At 41.2% G+C, this 19,909-nt stretch overlaps 1 protein-coding gene across 3 annotated transcripts in view; it reads right to left on the bottom strand.

The window, feature by feature from the left end:
- The window catches only part of ND-42 (NADH dehydrogenase (ubiquinone) subunit ND-42), an 86,745-nt gene that overhangs the window by 17,688 nt on the left and 49,148 nt on the right, over positions 1 to 19,909 (bottom strand). For all 3 annotated transcript variants that reach the window (XM_070088819.1, XM_053780483.2, XM_053780484.2), the window contains exons 4-7: positions 12,803 to 13,046; positions 11,913 to 11,999; positions 11,580 to 11,790; positions 6,331 to 6,492 (exon numbers count right to left, since the gene is read on the bottom strand). In XM_070088819.1, coding sequence (XP_069944920.1) covers positions 6,331 to 6,492; positions 11,580 to 11,790; positions 11,913 to 11,999; positions 12,803 to 13,046 — 704 coding nt within the window. The remainder of the gene's footprint in view (positions 1 to 6,330; positions 6,493 to 11,579; positions 11,791 to 11,912; positions 12,000 to 12,802; positions 13,047 to 19,909) is intronic.

The following is a 19,909-nucleotide window of genomic DNA, read 5'->3' as shown; positions in this document are numbered from 1 at the left end:
CTTCATTTCAATGGGAATTCTCACCCTTATTGGTGTACGGTTGGCACTAGAAGCTTTCTTGGGGCCCATGGTCACTTATTTTCCAGAAACAGCACCGAAAACACTGTAATAATACGAAATATTCCGAGTGTATGCTTGGATGTTACCGCGGAGGCTGGCTGGTAAACAATGGCACGGGCGGCACATGTGAGGCTGGCTGAGGGCGCACATTGGACGCGTCTCGGACGAAAATCGGTGAGCGGGTTTTTAATTGGTATGCGCGGCAAAAATTTTGCGATTAAAGTAAGCGGTATGCGAAATAATCGCTATGTGATGCCATCGTTATGCGGGGGTCCACTGTACTTTCATCATTCAACACTTCCACCTCACTCACACATAATCACTGTTTTTGCAGAGACGCCCAGAATACAACAGTTTAGAAGCATATACAGTGGACCCGCACCTTACGATGGCATTGCGTTACATTAAATCTGCCATACGATACATTTTAACGCAAAAATTTTGCCTCACCTCACGCGATTCGTCTCGGTCCGGGACGCGTCCCACGTGTGGCCTGAGTGCGTCTCAGCAGCCCCATGGGTGCCAGTATTTACAAGCCAGCCAGTGTGGTCGCATCCACGCATACAATCGGTACATTTCATATTGTCACAGCGTGTTTAGTGATAGTACCTGCAAAATAAGTCACCATGGGCCCCAAGAAAGCTTCTAGTGCCAACCGTGCGGTAAAAAAGGTGAAAATTACTATGGAAATGAAGAAAGAGATGATTGCTAAGTACGAAAGTGGATTGCGTGTCTCGGAGCTGGCCAGGCTGTATACCAAACCCCAATCAATCATCGCTACTATTGTGGCCAACAAAACGGCAATCAAGGAAGCTGTTCTTGCAAAAGGTGCAAGTTTTTTTTCGAAACAGAGATAGCAAGTACTCCAAGATGTTGAGAGACTGTTATTGGTGTGGATAAACGAAAAACAGATAGCAGGAGATACCATCTCTCAAGCGATCCCATGTAAAAAGGGTGGGAAATACGTACTATCGTACCACGGTCAGCTGTTGCTGCACCACGGTCAGCTGTTGCTGCACCACTGTCAGCTGTTGCTGCACCACGGTCAGCTGCTGCTGAACCACGGTCAGCTGCTGCTGCACCACGGTCAGCTGCTGCTGCACCACGGTCAGCTGCTGCTGCACCATGGTCAGTTGCTGCTGCACCATGGTCAGCTGCTGCTGCACCACCATCAGCTGCTGCTGCACCACCGTCAGCTGCTACTGCACCACGGTCAGCTGTTAATGCACCACAGTCAGCTGCTGCTGCACCACGGTCAGCTGCTGCTGCACCATGGTCAGCTGCTGCTGCACAACAGTCAGCTGCTGCTGCACCACAGTCAGCTGCTGCTGCACTACCATCAGCTGTTTCTGACCAACATGACTCGTCCCGAACCTGTCCAGCCAGCCTGAGTGCCACAGCTGCCCTGCCCTCATTGTTTACGAGCCAGGGTGGCCGGTTGCATGCATACATTCAATACATTTTGTATTATTCCATTGTTTATAGTGCTTGTAACTGCTAAATAAGCCACCATGGGCCCAAAGAAAGCTTCTAGTGCCAACCCTGTGAAAAAAAGGGTGAGAAACATGTACTATCGTACCACAGTCAGCTGCTGCTGCTGCACCACAGTCCGCTGTTGCTGCTGCACCACAGTCCGCTGTTGCTGCACCATGGTCTGCTGTTCCTGCACCACGGTCAGTTGTTGCTGCGCCAGTCAGCTGTTGCTGCACCAGTCAGCTGTTGCTGCACTAGTCAGCTGTTGCTGCACTAGTCAGCTGTTGCTGCACCAGTCAGCTGTTGCTGCACCAGTCAGCTGTTGCTGAACCACGGTGAGCTGCTGTTGCACCACAGTCAGCTGCTGCTGCACCACAGTCAGCTGCTGCTACACCACCATCATTTGTTGCTGCACCACAGTCAGCTGCTGCTGCACCAAAGTCAGCTGTTGCTGCACCACGGCCAGCTGTTGCTGCACCACGGCCAGCTGTTGCTGCACCACGGCCAGCTGTTGCTGCACCATGGTCAGCTGGTCCTAGTGGCATTAAAAGAAGAAGGGAAGTAACCCCGGAAAAGGACGTGCTACCTAAAGTCCTAATGGAAGGAGATTCCCCTTCTAAACATTAACAACTTCCATACTCTCCCCTCCTCCCATCCCATCAATCATCACCAGATCTTCAATAAAGGTAAGTGTAAGTTTGTGTGTATTAAAATTAATATTTCATATGCTAAAAATTTTTTTTTTTCATACTTTGTGGTGTCTTGCACGGATTAATTTGATTTCCATTATTTCTTATGGGGAAAATTAATTCACCTTACGATAATTTCGGCATACGATGAGCTCTCAGGAACAGATTAATATCGTAAGGTGGGGGTCCACTGTGCGTATAAAGATACGCAACATATCCCTCCAAACCGCCAATATCCCAAGTCCCTCCTTTAGAGTGCAAGCACTGTGCTTTCCCTTTCCAGGACTCAAGTCCGGCTATATAAAAAATAACCGGTTTCCCTGAATCCCTTCACTAAATATTACCCTGCTCACACTCCAACAGATCGTCAGGTCCCAAATACCATTCTTCTCCATTTACTCCTATCGAACATGCTCACGCACGCTTGCTGGAAGTCCAAGCCCCTCGCCCACAAAACCACCTTTACCCCTTCCTTCCAACCTTTTTGAGGACGACCCTTACCCTGCCTTCCTTCCCCTACAGATTTATACGCTCTTCATGTCATTCTACTTTGATCCATTCTCTCTAAATGACCAAACCACCTCACAACCCCTCTTCAGCCCTCTGACTAATACTTTTATTAACTCCACACTTTCTCCTAATTTCCACACTCCGAATTTTCTGCATAATATTTACACCACACATTGCCCTTAGACAGGACATCTCCACTACCTCCAACCGCCTCCTCGCTGCTGCATTCACAACCCAAGCTTCACACCCATATAAAAGTGTTGGTACTACTATACTTTCATACATTCCCTTCTTTGCCTCCACAGATAACGTTTTTTGTCTCCACATATACCTCAACACACCACTCACCTTTTTTCCTTCATCAATTCTACGATTAACCTCATCCTTCCTAAATCCATCCGCCGACACGTCAACTTCCAAATACAGTGGACCCCCGGTATTCGATGGCATCGGCATTCGATACATTATATCGCAAAAAGTTTTCCTCGGTATTCAATTGAAAACCCGGTATTCGATACGATTCGTACAAGACGTGTCCACGTGTGGCCTGAACTGCCCCTTGTGTGCCAGTGTTTACAAGCCAGCCAGTATGTGGGCATCTAAGGATACATTCGGTACATTCCATATTATCCATATTATCACTGTTTGGTGCTTGTTTCTGCAAAATAAGTCACCATGGGCCCCAAGAAAGCTTCTAGTGCCAACCCTTCAAGAAAAAAGTCGCTAATGACTTATGAAATGAAGAAAGAGATAATTGCAAAGTACAAAAGTGGAGTGCGTGTGTCGGAGCTGGTTAGGTTGTATAATAAACCCCAATCAACCGTCTCTACTATAGTGACCAGGAAAACGGCAATCAAGGAAGCTGTTCTTGCAAAAGGTGCAACTGTGATTATGAAACAGCGACTGCAAGTGTTAGAAAATGCTGAGAGATTGTTATTGGTGTGGATAAATGAAAAATAGATAGCAGGAGATAGCATCTCTCAAGCTATCATTTGTGAAAAGGCTAGGCAGTTGCATGACGATTTGGTCAAGAGATTGCCTGCAAATAGTGGTGATGTGAGTGAATTTAAGGCCAGCAAAGGTTGGTTTGAAAGATTTAAGAATCGTAGTGGCATACATAGTGTGATTAGGCATGGTGAGGCTGCCAGTTCGGACCAAAAAGCAGCTGAAAAATATGTGAAGGAATTCAAGGATTACATAGACAGTGAAGGACTGAAACCTGAACAAGTGTTTAATTGCGACGAAACAGGCCTGTTTTGGAAGAAAATGCCAAGCAGGACCTACATTACTCAGGAGGAAAAGGCACTCCCAGGACATAAGCCTATGAAAGACAGGCTTACTCTGTTGATGTGTGCCAATGCTAGTGGTGGTTGCAAAGTGAAGCCTTTATTGGTGTATCACTCTGAAACTCCCAGAGTGTTCAGGAAAAACAATGTCCTCAAGGCTAATTTGTGTGTGCTGTGGAGGGCAAACAGTAAGGCATGGGTCACTAGGGACTCTTTCTATGACAGGTTACACCATGCATTTGCCCCCACTGTGAAAAATTACCTAACTGAAAAGAAATTAGACCTTAAGTGCCTCCTGGTATTAGACAATGCCCCTGGTCATCCTACAGACTTGGCAGAGCGACTTTGTGGGGACATGAGCTTCATTAAGGTCAAGTTTTTGCCTCCTAATACCACTCCTCTCCTGTAGCCCATGGACCAGCAGGTCATTTCCAACTTCAAGAAACTGTACACAAAAGCTATGTTTCAAAAGTGCTTTATAGTGACCACAGAAACTCGACTCGAAAAGAGTTTTGGAAGGATCACTTTAATATCCTCAATTGTATAAACCTGATAGGTACGGCTTGGGAGGGAGTGACTAAGAGGACCTTGAACTCTGCTTGGAAAAAACTGTGGCCAGAATGTGTAGACAAAAGGGATTTTGAAGGATTTGAGGCTAACCCTGAGAATCCTATGCCAGTTGAGGAATCCATTGTGGCATTGTGGAAGTCCTTGGGGTTGGAGGTTAGTGGGGAAGATGTGGAAGAGTTGGTGGAGGACAGTGAAGAACTAACCACTGATGAGCTGATAGATCATCTTGAACAGCAAGAGGGCAGACCTGAGGAAACTGTTTCGGAGGAGGGGACAGAGAAATTGAAGAAGTTGCCTACTTCAAAGATTAAGGAAATGTGTGCAATGTGGCTTAAAGTGCAAACCTTTTTTGATGACAATCATCCTAACACAGCTATTGCAAGCCGTGCTGGTGACTATTACACTAACAATGTTGTGAAACACTTTCGGGATGTCATAAAGGAACGGGAGGTACAGGCCACTATGGACAGATATATTGTGCAACAGAAATCCAGTGACTCTGAAGCTGGTCCTAGTGGCATTAAAAGAAGAAGGGAAGTAACCCCGGAAAAGGACTTGCTACCTCAAGTCCTAATGGAAGGGGATTCCCCTTCTAAACACTAACACCTCTCCCCTCCTCCCATCCCATCAATCATCACCAGATCTTCATTAAAGGTAAGTGTCAATTATTTTATTGTTATTATTCTATTGCATTAAACTTAATATTCCATGTAGTAAAATTTTTTTTTTTCATACTTTTGGGTGTCTTGCACGGATTAATTTGATTTCCATTATTTCTTATGAGGAAAATTGATTCGGTTTTCGATATTATCGGTATTCGATGAGCTCTCAGTAACGGATTAATATCAAATACCGGGGGTCCACTGTATCTGAAAACGTCCACTTCTTCCATACTCCTCCTCCCCAATTTGATATCCAATTTTTCTTTATCTAAATCATTTGATACCCTCATCACCTTACTCTTATCATCATCTTATTCTTTTTAGTAATTATTACAGGAAAAGAGGTTACTAGTCCATTGTTCTCGGCATTTTAGTTGACTTTTACAGCACGCATGGCTAACGGAGGAAAGATTCTTATTCCACTTCCCCATGTGTATCATTACATATCCTGAATATTTCAGGCTTCAATGCCTGATGTTCAGTAAGAGTATTCAATGTACAGTGGTACCCAGAGTTTCGGCCATAATTCGTTCCAGAAGGCTGTTCGAGTGCCATTACCGAATGAATTTGTTCAGATATGGAATAATGTAAATTAGATTAGTCCATTTCAGACACTCAAATATACACTTACAATAATATACGTACTTACATAACTGATCGAGTTGGGAGCTGTATGAAACTTGGGGTACCACTGTACTTAGAAATGTTATTATATTCATGGGGATGGGCTAAACCCATGTCATAGTGCCTGAGAACAGGAGGTAATTAGGCTTTATCCAAGGAAATGGGGTGACAGCTCAAATTCTTTGGATCAAGAGCCAGTCACCAGCATCAAATTACTTTCTCCTCCCTCCTTGAAGGGTCTCTAGAAGAGTAAAACATTTGTCCACTGAACATGAGGCACCTACCTAGTATTATACAATCATAAGCCTAAGAATAGAAATGCATTACTATGAAGAAAAATTTGAAATACTGTAGTCTACAAACATGACATGAGCTGTGGAACCTTATTCTTATTCATGGAATTTACATCCAATAATAAATTATATTCCCACACAAGCCAGGGAGAGCTGTACTTACTTCATACGTGTCTCACACCAGTCCCATTCGTCGTCTTTTCTCCAGTCGGCCATCTTCGGGTCATTCTTATCGAAATCAAAGTTGATACGCTCAATGTCCTCCACAACAATCTCGGGCTCCCCCTTCTCTGACCAATCATACAGCAAGAGTTCCGAATGTACACTGAGGAGTAACAAGCAATTCAATTACTTTTTATAATGTTTTTACCCAATGGGTTGTATGATCTAATATTACTAAACAAAATATTTACATTATTCATTAAATTTAAATAGTATCACCTTTGAGTTAATAAATTAACCCAGCTTAGATTTAATTCTTACTCTACAGGGTCACATATGATACTGCCATTATCTGTTATCTCTAAACTTCTGAACGTCCACTTCACGTAATTTTTCCATGGACTCTCCAGTTGATGTAAATTCTACACCCTAGAATGAAGAATTTTTTTTTTCAACAAACTGGTCATATCCCACCAAGGCAGGGTGGCCCAAAAAGAAAAACAAAAGTTTCTCTTTTTAAATTTAGTAATCCCAGCATTTTAGTCGCCTCTTACAAAACACATGGCTTACGGAGGAAGAATTCTGTTCCACTTCCCCATGGAGATAAGAGGAAATAAACAAGAATAAGAACTAGAAAGAAAATAGAAGAAAACATAGAGGGGTGTGTATATATATGCTTGTACAGGTATGTGTAGTGTGACCTAAGTGTAAGTAGAAGTAGCAAGACGTACCTGAAATCTTGCATGTCGTGAGACATAAAAAGGACACCAGCAATCCTACAGTCTGTTAAATCAAGTTTACTTATATTACCAACTACAGAATTTCTTTTCAGAGAAAGGAAACCAGCACTTTCCAATGCCTCTCCTAGGTCTTCTAAATTATAATTAAACTTTGATTTGTTTTAAGGAATCCTGGCTTAAACATTTGCCACACTTGTACAACACAAAATTCAGAACAATTATGTTTCAGCATTTTTTTCCTCCTCTATGCCTACTTTACTATACTCATTCTCTATGACAGCAGCAACTGAAAATATCAGCCATAGTAACAACATTCTTTCTTTCCTTCAACACAGCGGCTGTATCCCACCAAGGCGGGGTGGCCCAAAAGGAAAAACGAAAGTTTCTCCTTTCACATTTAGTAATATACACAGGAGAAGGGGTTACTAGCCCCTTGCTCCTGGCATTTTAGTCGCCTCTTACGACATGCATGGCTCAGGGAGGAAGAATTCTGTTCAAAAGCTGCATAAATTTTTTATATTAACTGAAACAATGACAACAGCAATATAATTAGCTAGAGTGGTTAGAAAGTTAATCAAGAGAAAATAAAATTAAGGTTAATAGCTCTTGTTCTTCTTTACTTCTTCTATTGTACATGGGGAAGTGGAAAAGAATCTTTACTCCATAAGCCATGCGTGTCATATGAGGCGACTAAAATGCCGGGAGCAATGGGCTAGTAACCCTTTCTCCTGTAAACATTTACTAAAAAAGAGAAGAAAAACTTTATAAAATTGGGATGCTTGAATGTGCATGGATGAAGTGTGGATGACAATAAAGAGATGATTGATGATATTATGAATGAAAAGAAGTTGGATGTCCTGGCCCTAAGCGAAACAAAGCTGAAGGGGGTAGGGGAGTTTAGGTGGGAAGAAATAAATGAGATTAAATCAGGAGTATCTGAGAGAGTTAGAGCTAAGGAAGGGGTAGCAATAATGTTGAAGGATCAGTTATGGAAGGAGAAGAGAGAATATGAATGTGTAAATTCAAGGATTATGTGGATTAAAATAAAGGTTGGATGTGAAAAGTGGGTCATAATAAGCATGTATGCACCTGGAGAAGAGAGGAGTGTAGAGGAGAGAGAGATTTTGGGAGATGATAAGTGAATGTATAGGAACCTTTGAACCAAGTGAGAGTAAAATTGTAAGGGGACCTGAATGCTAAAGTAGGAGAAACATTTAGAGAGGGTGTGCAGGCAGGTAAGTTTGGGGTGCCAGGTGTAAATGATAATGGGAGCCCTTTGATTGAACTTTGTATAGAAAGGGGTTTAGTTATAGGTAATACATATTTTAAGAAAAAGAGGATAAAGAAGTATACAAGATATGATGTAGGGCAATGTGACAGTAGTTTGTTGGATTATGTATTGGTAGATAAAAGACTATTGAGTAGACGTCAGGATGTACATGTTTATAGAGGGGCCACAAATACATCAGATCACTTTTTAGTTGTTGCTACAGTGGGGGTAAAAGGTAGATGGGATACAAGGAGAATAGAAGCATCAGGTAAGAGAGGTGAAGGCTTATAAACTAAAAGACGAGGCAGTTAGGGTAAGATATAAACAACTATTGGAGGACAGATGGGCTAGTGAGAGCATAAGCAATGGGGTCGACGATGTATGGGGTAGGTTTAAAAATGTAGTATTAGAGTGTTCAGCAGAAGTTTGTGGTTACAGAAAAGCGGGTGCGGGAGGGAAGAGGAGCAATTGGTGGAATGATGATGTAAAGATAGTGGTAAGGGAGAAAAAGCTAGCATATGAGAAGTTTTTACAAAGCAGAAGTGATGCAAGAAGGGAAGAGTATATGGAGGAAAAAAAAGAGAGGTTAAGAGAGTGGTGAAGCAATATATAAAGTGAGCAAATGAGAGAGTGGGTGAGATGTTATCAACAAATTTTGTTGAAAATAAGAAAAAGTTTTGGAGTGAGATTAACAAGTTAAGGAAGCCTAGCGAACAAATGGATTTGTCAGTTAAAAATAGGAGAGGAGAGTTATTAAATGGAGAGTTAGAGGTATCGGGAAGATGGACGGAATATTTTGAGGAATTGTTAAATGTTGATGAAGATAGGGAAGCTGTGATTTCATGTATAGGGCAAGGAAGAATAACATCTTGTAGAAGTGAGGAAGAGCCAGTTGTGAGTGTGGGGGAAGTTCGTAAGGCAGTGGGTAAAATGAAAGGGGGTAAGGCAGCTGGGATTGATGGGATAAAGATAGAAATGTTAGAAGCAGGTGGGGATATAGTTTTGGAGTGGTTGGTGCTTTTAATAAATGTATGGAAGAGGGTAAGGTACCTAGGGATTGGCAGAGAGCATGCATAGTTTCTTTGCATAAAGGCAAAAGGGACAAAAGAGTGCAAAAATTATAGGGAGATAAGTCTGTTGAGTGTAGGTAGTAGGTTGGTAGACAGCAACCATCCAGGGAGGTACTACCGTCCTGCCAAGTGAGTGTAAAACGAAAGCCTGTAATTGTTTTACATGATGGTAGGATTGCTGGTGTCTTTTGTCTGTCTCATAAATATGCAAGATTACAGGTAAGTCTTGCTACTTCTACTTACACTTACGTGACATTACTTTACATGTACAAGCATATATATACATGTACACACCCCTCTGGGTTTTCTTCTATTTTCTATATACACACCCCTCTGGGTTTTCTTCTATTTTCTTTCTAATTCTTGTTCTTGTTTATTTCCTCTTATCTCCATGGGGAAGTGGAACAGAATTCTTCCTCTGTAAGCCATGTGTGTCGTAAGAGGCGACTAAAATGCCAGGAGCAAGGGGCTAGTAACCCCTTCTCCTGTATATATTACTAAATTTAAAAGGAGAAACTTTAGTTTTTTCTTTTGGGCCACCCCACCTCGGTGGGATACGGCTGGTATGTTGAAAGAAGAAAGAAGAAGTCTGTTGAGTATACCTGGTAAAGTGTATGGTAAAGTTATTATTGAAAGAATTAAGAGTATGACAGAGAGTAGGATAGCAGATGAACAAGGAGGCTTTAGAAAAGGTAGGGGGTGTGTAGACCAAGTGTTTACAGTGAAACATATAAGTGAACAGTATTTAGATAAGGCTCAAGAGGTTTTTGTGGCACTTATGGATTTGAAAAAGGCGTATGACAAGGTGGATAGGAGGCAATGTGGCAGATGTTGCAGGTGTATGGTATAGGAGGTAGGTTACTGAAAGCAGTGAAGAGTTTTTACGAGGATAGTGAGGCTCAAGTTAGAGTACGTAGGAAAGAGGGAGTTTATTTCCCAGTAAAAGTAGGCCTTAGACAAGGATGTGTGATGTCACCGTGGTTGTTCAATATATTTATAGATAGGGTTATAAGAGAAGTAAATGTGAGGGTCTTGGCAAGAGGCGTGGAGTTAAAAGATAAAGAATGACACAAAGTGGGAGTTGTCACAGTTGCTTTTTGCTGATGACACAGTGCTCTTGGGTGATTCTGAAGAGAAGTTGCAGCGGTTGGTGGATGAATTTGGTAGGGTATGTAAAAGAAGAAAATTAAAGGTGAATACAGGAAAGAGTAAGGTTATGAGGATAACAAAAAGATTAGGTGAAGAAAGATTGGATATCAGATTGGAGGGAGAGAGTATGGAGGTGGTGAATGTATTCAGATATTTGGGAGTGGACGTGTCAGCAGATGGGTTTATAAAAGATGAGGTGAATCATAGAATTGATGAGGGGGAAAAGGGTGAGCAGTGCACTTAGGAGTCTGTGGAGGCAAAGACCTTTGTCCTTGGAAGCAAAGAGGGGAATGTATGAGAGTATAGTTTTACCAATGCTCTTATATGGGTGTGAAGCATGGGTGATGAATGTTGCAGCAAGGAGGAGGCTGGAGGCAGTGGAGATGTCATGTCTGAGAGCAATGTGTGGTGTGAATATAATGCAGAGAATTCGCAGTTTGGAAGTTAGGAGGAGGTGTGGGATTGTCAAAACTGTTGTCCAGAGGGCTGAGGAAGGGTTGTTGAGGTGATTTGGACATGTAGAGAGAATGGAACAAAACAGAATTACTTCAAGAGTGTATCAATCTGTAGTGGAGGGAAGGCGGGGTAGGGGTCGGCCTAGGAAAGGTTGGAGGGATGGGGTAAAGGAGGTTTTGTGTGTAAGGGGCTTGGACTTCCAGCAAGCATGTGCGAGTGTATTTGATAGGAGTGAATGGAGACAAATGGTTTTTAATACTTGACGTGCTGTTGGAGTGTGAGCAAAGTAACATTTATGAAGAGATTCAGGGAAACCGGCATGCCGGACTTGAGTCTTGGAGATGGGAAGTATAGTGTCTACACTCTGAAGGAGGGGTGTTAATGTTGCAGTCTTATAACTGTAGTGCAAAGCACCCCTCTGGCAAGACAGTGATGGACTGAATGATGGTGAAAGTTTTTCTTTTTCGGGCCACCCTGCCTTGGTGGGAATCGGCCAGTTTGTTAATAAAATAAATTAATAAAAAAAGATAATGGAATATCTTATTTTACAATTAATACTACTTACCTCATTTCTTTCAAAAACTTGTTCTTGTACACATTTTCCATGAAAGAGAGGAACTCTGGAGAATACACTTTTGAGTTAACTTCATGAGGAAGATTTCTTTCTTTGATCTGCTTCAGAACAATATCAACCGGCACGTCCAGGTATATCACAAGATGAGGTCGCAACAGCTCTGGCACAGTCGACTTTTTGCACTCATAATACAGACTTTGAGCTGAAAAACAAAATAGATACAGGGGTAATTTTTTGAAAAGATATCCTTTTTTGGCAAGATATGAAAAAAAAAAAGGGCCATGAAGTTTATCTTTATACACAACAAGAACATGTTGAATTTACCAGCCTTGCTTAAAAAGCCAAATTTTCTCATGGCTTCTACAAAAACAAAGTCACTGTACACGCTCCTGTCCATCACGACACCCTGTCCTGTTAAAAAAAGAAAAGTTCAGTCATAAAGAGTATTTAAAATAAGACGCAAGTCATAATTGCATATAGAAGTAAATTCTTGTACTTGTAATGTATATTGCAACTCACTAACTTGAACAAAGCAACTTTTAATTGAAATCCATGATGCAAATTAATATGCAGAATATAGGCTGTATATACATACAAAATAACCATATTTTTAAAAGGGTGGAGCAGTAAGCCAGCACAAACACACAGTCAGGTGACCAAAAGTTCCAGCTACAGGTTGTTGTACGACAAAGATCCATGTCGGGAAACATCCTGTTTCACGACAAACCTTACCTAACCTAATATAGGCTATTGTACAAGACTCCCACACTAATTGCCCAGCCTATGTCAATGACACCTAGTTTACCATATTATTCTTATTGGTGAGCAATTAAAACAAAATGGAAAACTTTATGAAGTTTTTTGAGAACACTGAGCTAGTGACCATGATTAAATAAGAATTTGGAGGATAAGCTTTCAAAGCATTAGAAATGTTGCCACAGAAATCAAAACCAGCAATAAATGAATAGCACATTAAAATATTAATAAAAAATGGAAAATTTCCAACATGTTAGAGAAAAATATTTTGCAAGCACAGTATAGCAGATACAACTTGGAATCTTTTGTTAATTTTAGGTGCCAGCACAAAAAAAAAATGAGTATCCAACAGACGAGGTAAAAATGACCAAATAACTTACTGCAAGTTAAACTGTTACCCAAACATAACATTTCAATTTAATACGATCACAACTTAATTATATACACCCTCTACTCACCAGTGCTCAGTACATGAGCAAGGGTATCAATGTATTGCTCCAGACGAATGCGGAACATCTGAAACTGGAAACCAGCAGCATTGAGGTGGGTTGGATCTTGGTGAAAGTTCTTTTCATCAAAGGATTTTGTCGATTCTGGAAGGCGGTCATCCAACTGTCGTAAGTCATAGCCATACGAGTTTATATAATACATGTCCATGTTAGCTTCAGGTACATAAAGCATGTCCAGTTCATCAGCTATTTCCTGTAAAATTATTAAAACACTTATTGCATAACAGAATATATAACAAAAAATTATGGGTCTCTTATCAACATTAATCCCAGTCCTTTGAAACTGAATGAAATTTTGAACCAAAAAACTCTCCTTTGCATTAATCAGGACTTATGTTTACATACTGGGCTTTGTTTTATACAAGAACAAAATTTAAAACACTACACCATATAAAAATAGCCTGTAAGCACCTTACTGGCATGCTTCAAGTCAAGTGGATGACCTATATTGCAATTACAGAAACAGTGTTCTTTATGCCCTACTTGTGTGCATGGCATAGCTATGTTAAATCAGTGGAAATTTTAAACAAATTTATTATCATTTGCTAAAATATTAGTGGAAACTTTAAACAAATTTACTAACTTTTGCTAAAATATTAGTTTTGAGATCAGTTTCACATGAAAAGCCTTCAGGTACAGTAGGGCCCTGCTTTACGGCATTTCACTAATACAGCGATTTCAAATTATGACCAAAACTTGCTATACAGCTCCTGATCTTTCTAATACAGTGCGCCCCACCCAGTCTATATTCTCCATGAGCACATCTCTCTATTGTGTCTGGAAACTTTCCAAAATTTCAATGTTTTAAAGTTACTGCATATTTTATATGTGCTCCGATAATTAAACTTATGTGTACCTGTACCTAAATATACTTACACACTGTTCTGGCATGCAGGTACACATTAAAATCACTAGGAGTCTCTCTACTCTTGACACCATATTAATAATAATACATAATCTCTTCGGTGCATTAAATGTCATATATTACCTTAATATAGACATTTCCATTAATCCATCTATGATATTTTTTCAAAGTTATATAATAAACATGTTACATAACATATGAACATGATAAATACACCTCACAGTAGAATAAATTAACAAATATGAGATGTAGTAGCCAGGCAACTTGTAGGACTTGTGGTAGCCAGGTGACTTGTAGTCCAACATCAGTGAAAATGTGTACACTAATATTACTAGGGGTAACTAGAAAATCATTCCTTTTGTATACCTTCACTCAGAGCATCATTACTTCTAAAAATGGTGTTACATGAGAATGGGAGCGTTTCTCTTTATTAATTCTACTGTATTAACATGGAGACAGCTTGTACACAATGTAAAGTGACGAAAACCAGACGCATACACCTGGTTTGTTTACATTATGTGTGGGTGGGGTGGGGTGGGGTGGGGTGGGGTGGGGTGGGGTGGGGTGGGGTGGGGTGGGGTGGGGTGGGGTGGGGTGGGGTGGGGTGGGGTGGGGTGGGGCGGGGCGGGGCGGGGCAGGGAGGGCTGCCCTGGCTGGCTACCAAACTTCCCAAATTTGACTTCCTACAAATAAAACTCACCTCTCACCCTACATTAAGACTACAAATATTTTAAGGTAAGTAATAGGTGTAGTATGTGTGTATTTTACTTTTTTTGTTTTTAATCTTTAAACTATCCAAACGTAGATCTTCATTCACATGCATAGCGCCCTGACCTTTATTTTCTCCATTTGAAAGCATGTAAAAAAAACATAAATTTATGTTTGGAGCGCTATGCATGCGAAGGTAGATCTACGTTTGGATAATTTAAGGGTTAATGCCTAGTTCTACTGCTAACTTAATATATGTTAGTATAAACTTGTTAGAGCTAAAGAAGGAGTAGCAATAAATGTTGAAGGATAAGCTATGGCAGGAAAAGAGGGACTATAAATGTATAAATTCAAGGATTATGTGGAGTAAAATAAAGATTGGATGTGAAAAGTGGGTTATAGTAAGCATGTATGCACCTGGAGAAGAGAGAAGTGTAGAGGAGAGAGAGAGATTCTGGGAAATGTTGAGTGAACGCGTGGGGAGTTTTCAATCAAGTGTGAGAGTAATGGTGGTTGGGGATTTCAATGCTAAAGTGGGTAAAAATGTTATGGAGGGAGTAGTAGGTAAATTTGGGGTGCCAGGGGTAAATGTAAATGGGGAGCCTTTAATTGAGCTATGTGTAGAAAGAAATTTGGTAATAAGTAATACATATTTTATGAAAAAGAGGATAAATATACAAGGTATGAAGTAGCACGTAATGAAAGTAGTTTGTTAGATTATGTATTGGTGGATAAAAGGTTGATGGGTAGGCTCCAGGATGTACATGTTTACAAAGGAGCAACTGATATATCGGATCATTATTTAGTTGTAGCTACAGTTAGAGTAAGAGGTAGATGGGAAAAGAGGAAGGTGGCAACAAGTAAGAGGGAGGTGAAAGTGTATAAACTAAGGGAGGAGGAAGTTTGGGCGAGATATAAGCGACTATTGGCAGAAAGGTGGGCTAGTGCAAAGAGGAGTAGTGGGGGGGGGGGGTTGAAGAGGGTTGGAATAGTCTTAAAAATGCAGTATTAGAATGTGGGGCAGAAGTTTGTGGTTATAGGAGGGTGGGGGCAGGAGGAAAGAGGAGTGATTGGTGGAATGATGAAGTAAAGGGTGTGATAAAAGAGAAAAAGGTAGCTTACGAGAGGTTTTTACAAAGCAGAAGTGTTATAAGAAGAGCAGAGTATATGGAGAGTAAAAGAAAGGTGAAGAGAGTGGTGAGAGAGTGCAAAAGGAGAGCAGATGAAAGAGTGGGAGAGGCACTGTCAAGAAATTTTAATGAAAATAAGAAAAAATTTTGGAGTGAGTTAAACAAGTTAAGAAAGCCTAGGGAAAGTATGGATTTGTCAGTTAAAAACAGATTAGGGGAGTTAGTAGATGGGGAGAGGGAGGTATTAGGTAGATGGCGAGAATATTTTGAGGAACTTTTAAATGTTGAGGAAGAAAGGGAGGCTGTAATTTCATGCACTGGCCAGGGAGGTATACCATCTTTTAGGAGTGAAGAAGAGCAGAATGTAAGTGTGGTGGAGGTACGTGAGGCATTACACAGAATGAAAGGGGGTAAAGCAGCTGGAACTGATGGGATCATGACAGAAATGTTAAAAGCAGAGGAGGATATAGTGTTGGAGTGGTTAGTACTACTGTTTAATAAATGTATGAAAGAGGGGAAGGTACCTAGGGATTGGCGGAGAGCATGTATAGTCCCTTTATATAAAGGGAAAGGGGACAAAAGAGATTGTAAAATTATAGAGGAATAAGTTTACTGAGTACACCAGGAAAAGTATATGGTAGGGTTATAATTGAAAGAATTAGAGGTAAGACAGAATGTAGAATTGCGGATAAGCAAGGAGGCTTCAGAGTGGGTAGGGGATGTGTAGATCAAGTGTTTACATTGAAGCATATATGTGAACAGTATTTAGATAAAGGTAGGGAAGTTTTTATTGCATTTATGGATTTAGAAAAGGCATATGATAGAGTGGATAGGGGAGCAATGTGGCAGATGTTGCAAGTATATGGAATAGATGGTAAGTTACTAAATGCTGTAAAGAGCTTTTATGAGGATAGTGAGGCTCAGGTTAGGGTGTGTAGAAGAGAGGGAGAATACTTCCCGGTAAAAGTAGGCCTTAGACAGGGATGTGTAATGTCACCATGGTTGTTTAATATATTTATAGATGGGGTTGTAAAAGAAGTAAATGCTAGGGTGTTCAGGAGAGGGGTGGGATTAAATTATGGGGAATCAAATTCAAAATGGGAATTGACACAGTTACTTTTTGCTGATGATACTGTGCTTATGGGAGATTCTAAAGAAAAATTGCAAAGGTTAGTGGATGAGTTTGAGAATGTGTGTAAAGGTAGAAAGTTGAAAGTGAACATAGAAAAGAGTAAGGTGATGAGGGTATCAAATGATTTATATAAAGAAAAATTGGATATCAAATTGGGGAGGAGGAGTATGGAAGAAGTGAATGTTTTCAGATACTTGGGAGTTGACGTGTCGGAGGATGGATTTATGAAGGATGAGGTTAATCATAGAATTGATGAGGGAAAAAAGGTGAGTGGTGCGTTGAGGTATATGTGGAGTAAAAAAACGTTATCTATGGAGGCAAAGAAGGGAATGTATGAAAGTATAGTAGTACCAACACTCTTATATGGATGTGAAGCTTGGGTGGTAAATGCAGCAGCGAGGAGACGGTTGGAGGCAGTGGAGATGTCCTGTCTAAGGGCAATGTGTGGTGTAAATATTATGCAGAAAATTCGGAGTGTGGAAATTAGGAGAAGGTGTGGAGTTGATAAAAGCATTAGTCAGAGGGCAGAAGAAGGGTTGTTGAGGTGGTTTGGTCATTTAGAGAGAATGGATCAAAGTAGAATGATATGGAAAGCATATAAATCTATAGGGGAAGGAAAGAGGGGTAGGGGTCGTCCTCGAAAGGGTTGGAAAGAGGGGGTAAAGGAGGTTTTGTGGGCGAGGGGCTTGGACTTCCAGCAAGCGTGCATGAGCGTGTTAGATAGGAGTGAATGGAGACGAATGATGCTTGGAACCTGACGATCTGTTGGAGTGTGAGCAGGGTAATATTTAGTGAAGGGATTCAGGGAAACCGGTTATTTTCATATACAGTGGACCCCCGCATACCGTTGGCATCACATACCGTTTATTCCGCATACCGCTCACTTTAATCGCAAAAATTTTGCCTCGCATACCGCTCAAAAACCCGCTCACTGCTGTTCGTCCGAGACGCGTCCAATGTGCGCCTTAGCCAGCCTTACATGTTCCGCCGGTGGTATTGTTTACCAGCCAGCCTCCGCGGTAGCATCCAAGCATACAATCGTAACATTTCGTATTATTACAGTGTTTTTGGTGATTTTATCTGGAAAATAAGTGACCATGGGCCCCAAGAAAGCTTCTAGTGCCAACCCTACAGCAATAAGGGTGAGAATTACTATAGAGATGAAGAAAAAAATCATTGATAAGTATGAAAGTGGAGTGCGTGTTTACGAGCTGGCCAGGTTGTATAATGAACCCCAATCAACCATCGCTACTACTGGTGGTACAGCTGCTGCTGCTGCTGTAGCATCGTCTGCTGCTGCTGTAGCATCGTCTGCTGCTGCTGTAGCATCGTCTGCTGCTGCTGTAGCACTGTCAGCTGCTGCTGCTGCTGTAGCATCGTCTGCTGCTGCTGTAGCACCGTCTGCTGCTGCTGTAGCATCGTCTGCTGCTGCTGTAGCATCGTCTGCTGCTGCTGTAGCACCGTCTGCTGCTGCTGTAGCATCGTCTGCTGCTGCTGTAGCATCGTCTGCTGCTGCTGTAGCATCATCTGCTGCTGCTGCTGCTGTAGCATCGTCTGCTGCTGCTGCTGCTGTAGCATCGTCTGCTGCTGCTGTAGCATCGTCTGCTGCTGCTGCTGCTGTAGCATCGTCTGCTGCTGCTGCTGCTGTAGCATCGTCTGCTGCTGCTGTAGCACTGTTGTTGGTGTGGCTTATTGAGAATATACCAAGAAACAATTAACCCCAGAGGATTTTCCACCCAGGATAACCCAAAAAAGTCAGTGTCATCGAAGACTGTCTAACTTATTTCCATTGGGGTCCTTAATCTTGTCTCCCAGGATGCAACCCACACCAGTCGACTAACACCCAGGTGAACAGGGAAAAATGCCTGGAACTAGTGCTCATATTGGTGAATTTAAAGCCAGCAAAGGTTGGTTTGAGAGATTTAAGAATCGTAGTGACATACACAGTGTGATAAGGCCTGTTCTGGAAGAAAATGCCAAACAGGACCTACAGTACTCAGGAGGAAAAGGCACTCCCAGGACACAGTGTCTCATCAGTCATTGCTGCATCTTCAATAAAGGTAAGTGTCATTTATTCTTCATTTAGTAGACTAGTACATGCACAATATATACTGTGCATGTACTACTCTACTATTGTGCATGTATCCTTCTCTTTGTGTGTAGGAAAATGTATATTTCATGTGGTTTTAATTTTTTTTTCATACTTTTGGGTGTCTTGCACGGATTAATTTGATTTCCATTATTTCTTATGGGGAAAATTCATTCGCATACCGATTATTTCGCATACCAATGAGCCCTCTTGCACGGATTAAAATCGGTATGCGGGGGTCCACTGTAGTCGGACTTGAGTCCTGGAAATGGGAAGTACAATGCCTGCACTTTAAAGGAGGGGTTTGGGATATTGGCAGTTTGGAGGGATATGTTGTGTATCTTTATACGTATATGCTTCTAAACTGTTGTATTCTGAGCACCTCTGCAAAAGCAGTGATAATGTGTGAGTGTGGTGAAAGTGTTGAATGATGATAAAAGTATTTTCTTTTTGGGGATTTTCTTTCTTTTTTGGGTCACCCTGCCTCGGTGGGAGACGACCGACTTGTTGAAAAAAAAAAAAAAAAAAAAAAGAAAAAAAAAAAAAAAAAATTATCTGACATTTACATGCATTTATAAGTGGGAAAAAATGGCATTCTGCTTTCCGGCGATGCCTGCTTTCCGACAGTAGCCTGGAACCTAACTTTCCATATAAGTGGGGCCCTACTGTATTTTGAAAGCTCAGATAATTTAACCCTTTGACTGTTTTCGACGTATAAATACGTCTTACGAGCTAATGTTTCTGACGTATATATACTCAATAATTCTAGCGGCTTCAAATCAAGTGGGAGAAAGCTGGTAGGCCCACATGTGAGAGAATGGGTCTGTGTGGTCAGTGTGCACCACATAAAAAAAATCCTGCAGCACACATTGCGTAATGAGAAAAAAAAAACTCTGATCGTTTTTTTGGAATAAAACGCCGACTTTGAGGTGTATTTTCGTATAGTATTTATCGTTGTATTCGCGTTTTCATGGTCTTAGGTGATAAAATGGAAAACATATTACAGAAATAGAGATGATTTTCATTACTTTTACGATGAAAACGACCTTGAAACTGAGCTCAAAGTAGCAGAAATGTTCGATTTTTACCAATGTTCAATAGTACATAAATCACACCACACGTCCAATACACG

Source organism: Cherax quadricarinatus, chromosome 26 (assembly GCF_038502225.1).
Source record: "Cherax quadricarinatus isolate ZL_2023a chromosome 26, ASM3850222v1, whole genome shotgun sequence".
NCBI lineage: Eukaryota > Metazoa > Arthropoda > Malacostraca > Decapoda > Parastacidae > Cherax > Cherax quadricarinatus.
The sequence above is the reverse complement of the archived record's forward strand: the minus strand, read 5'-3'. Positions and strand labels throughout refer to the sequence as shown.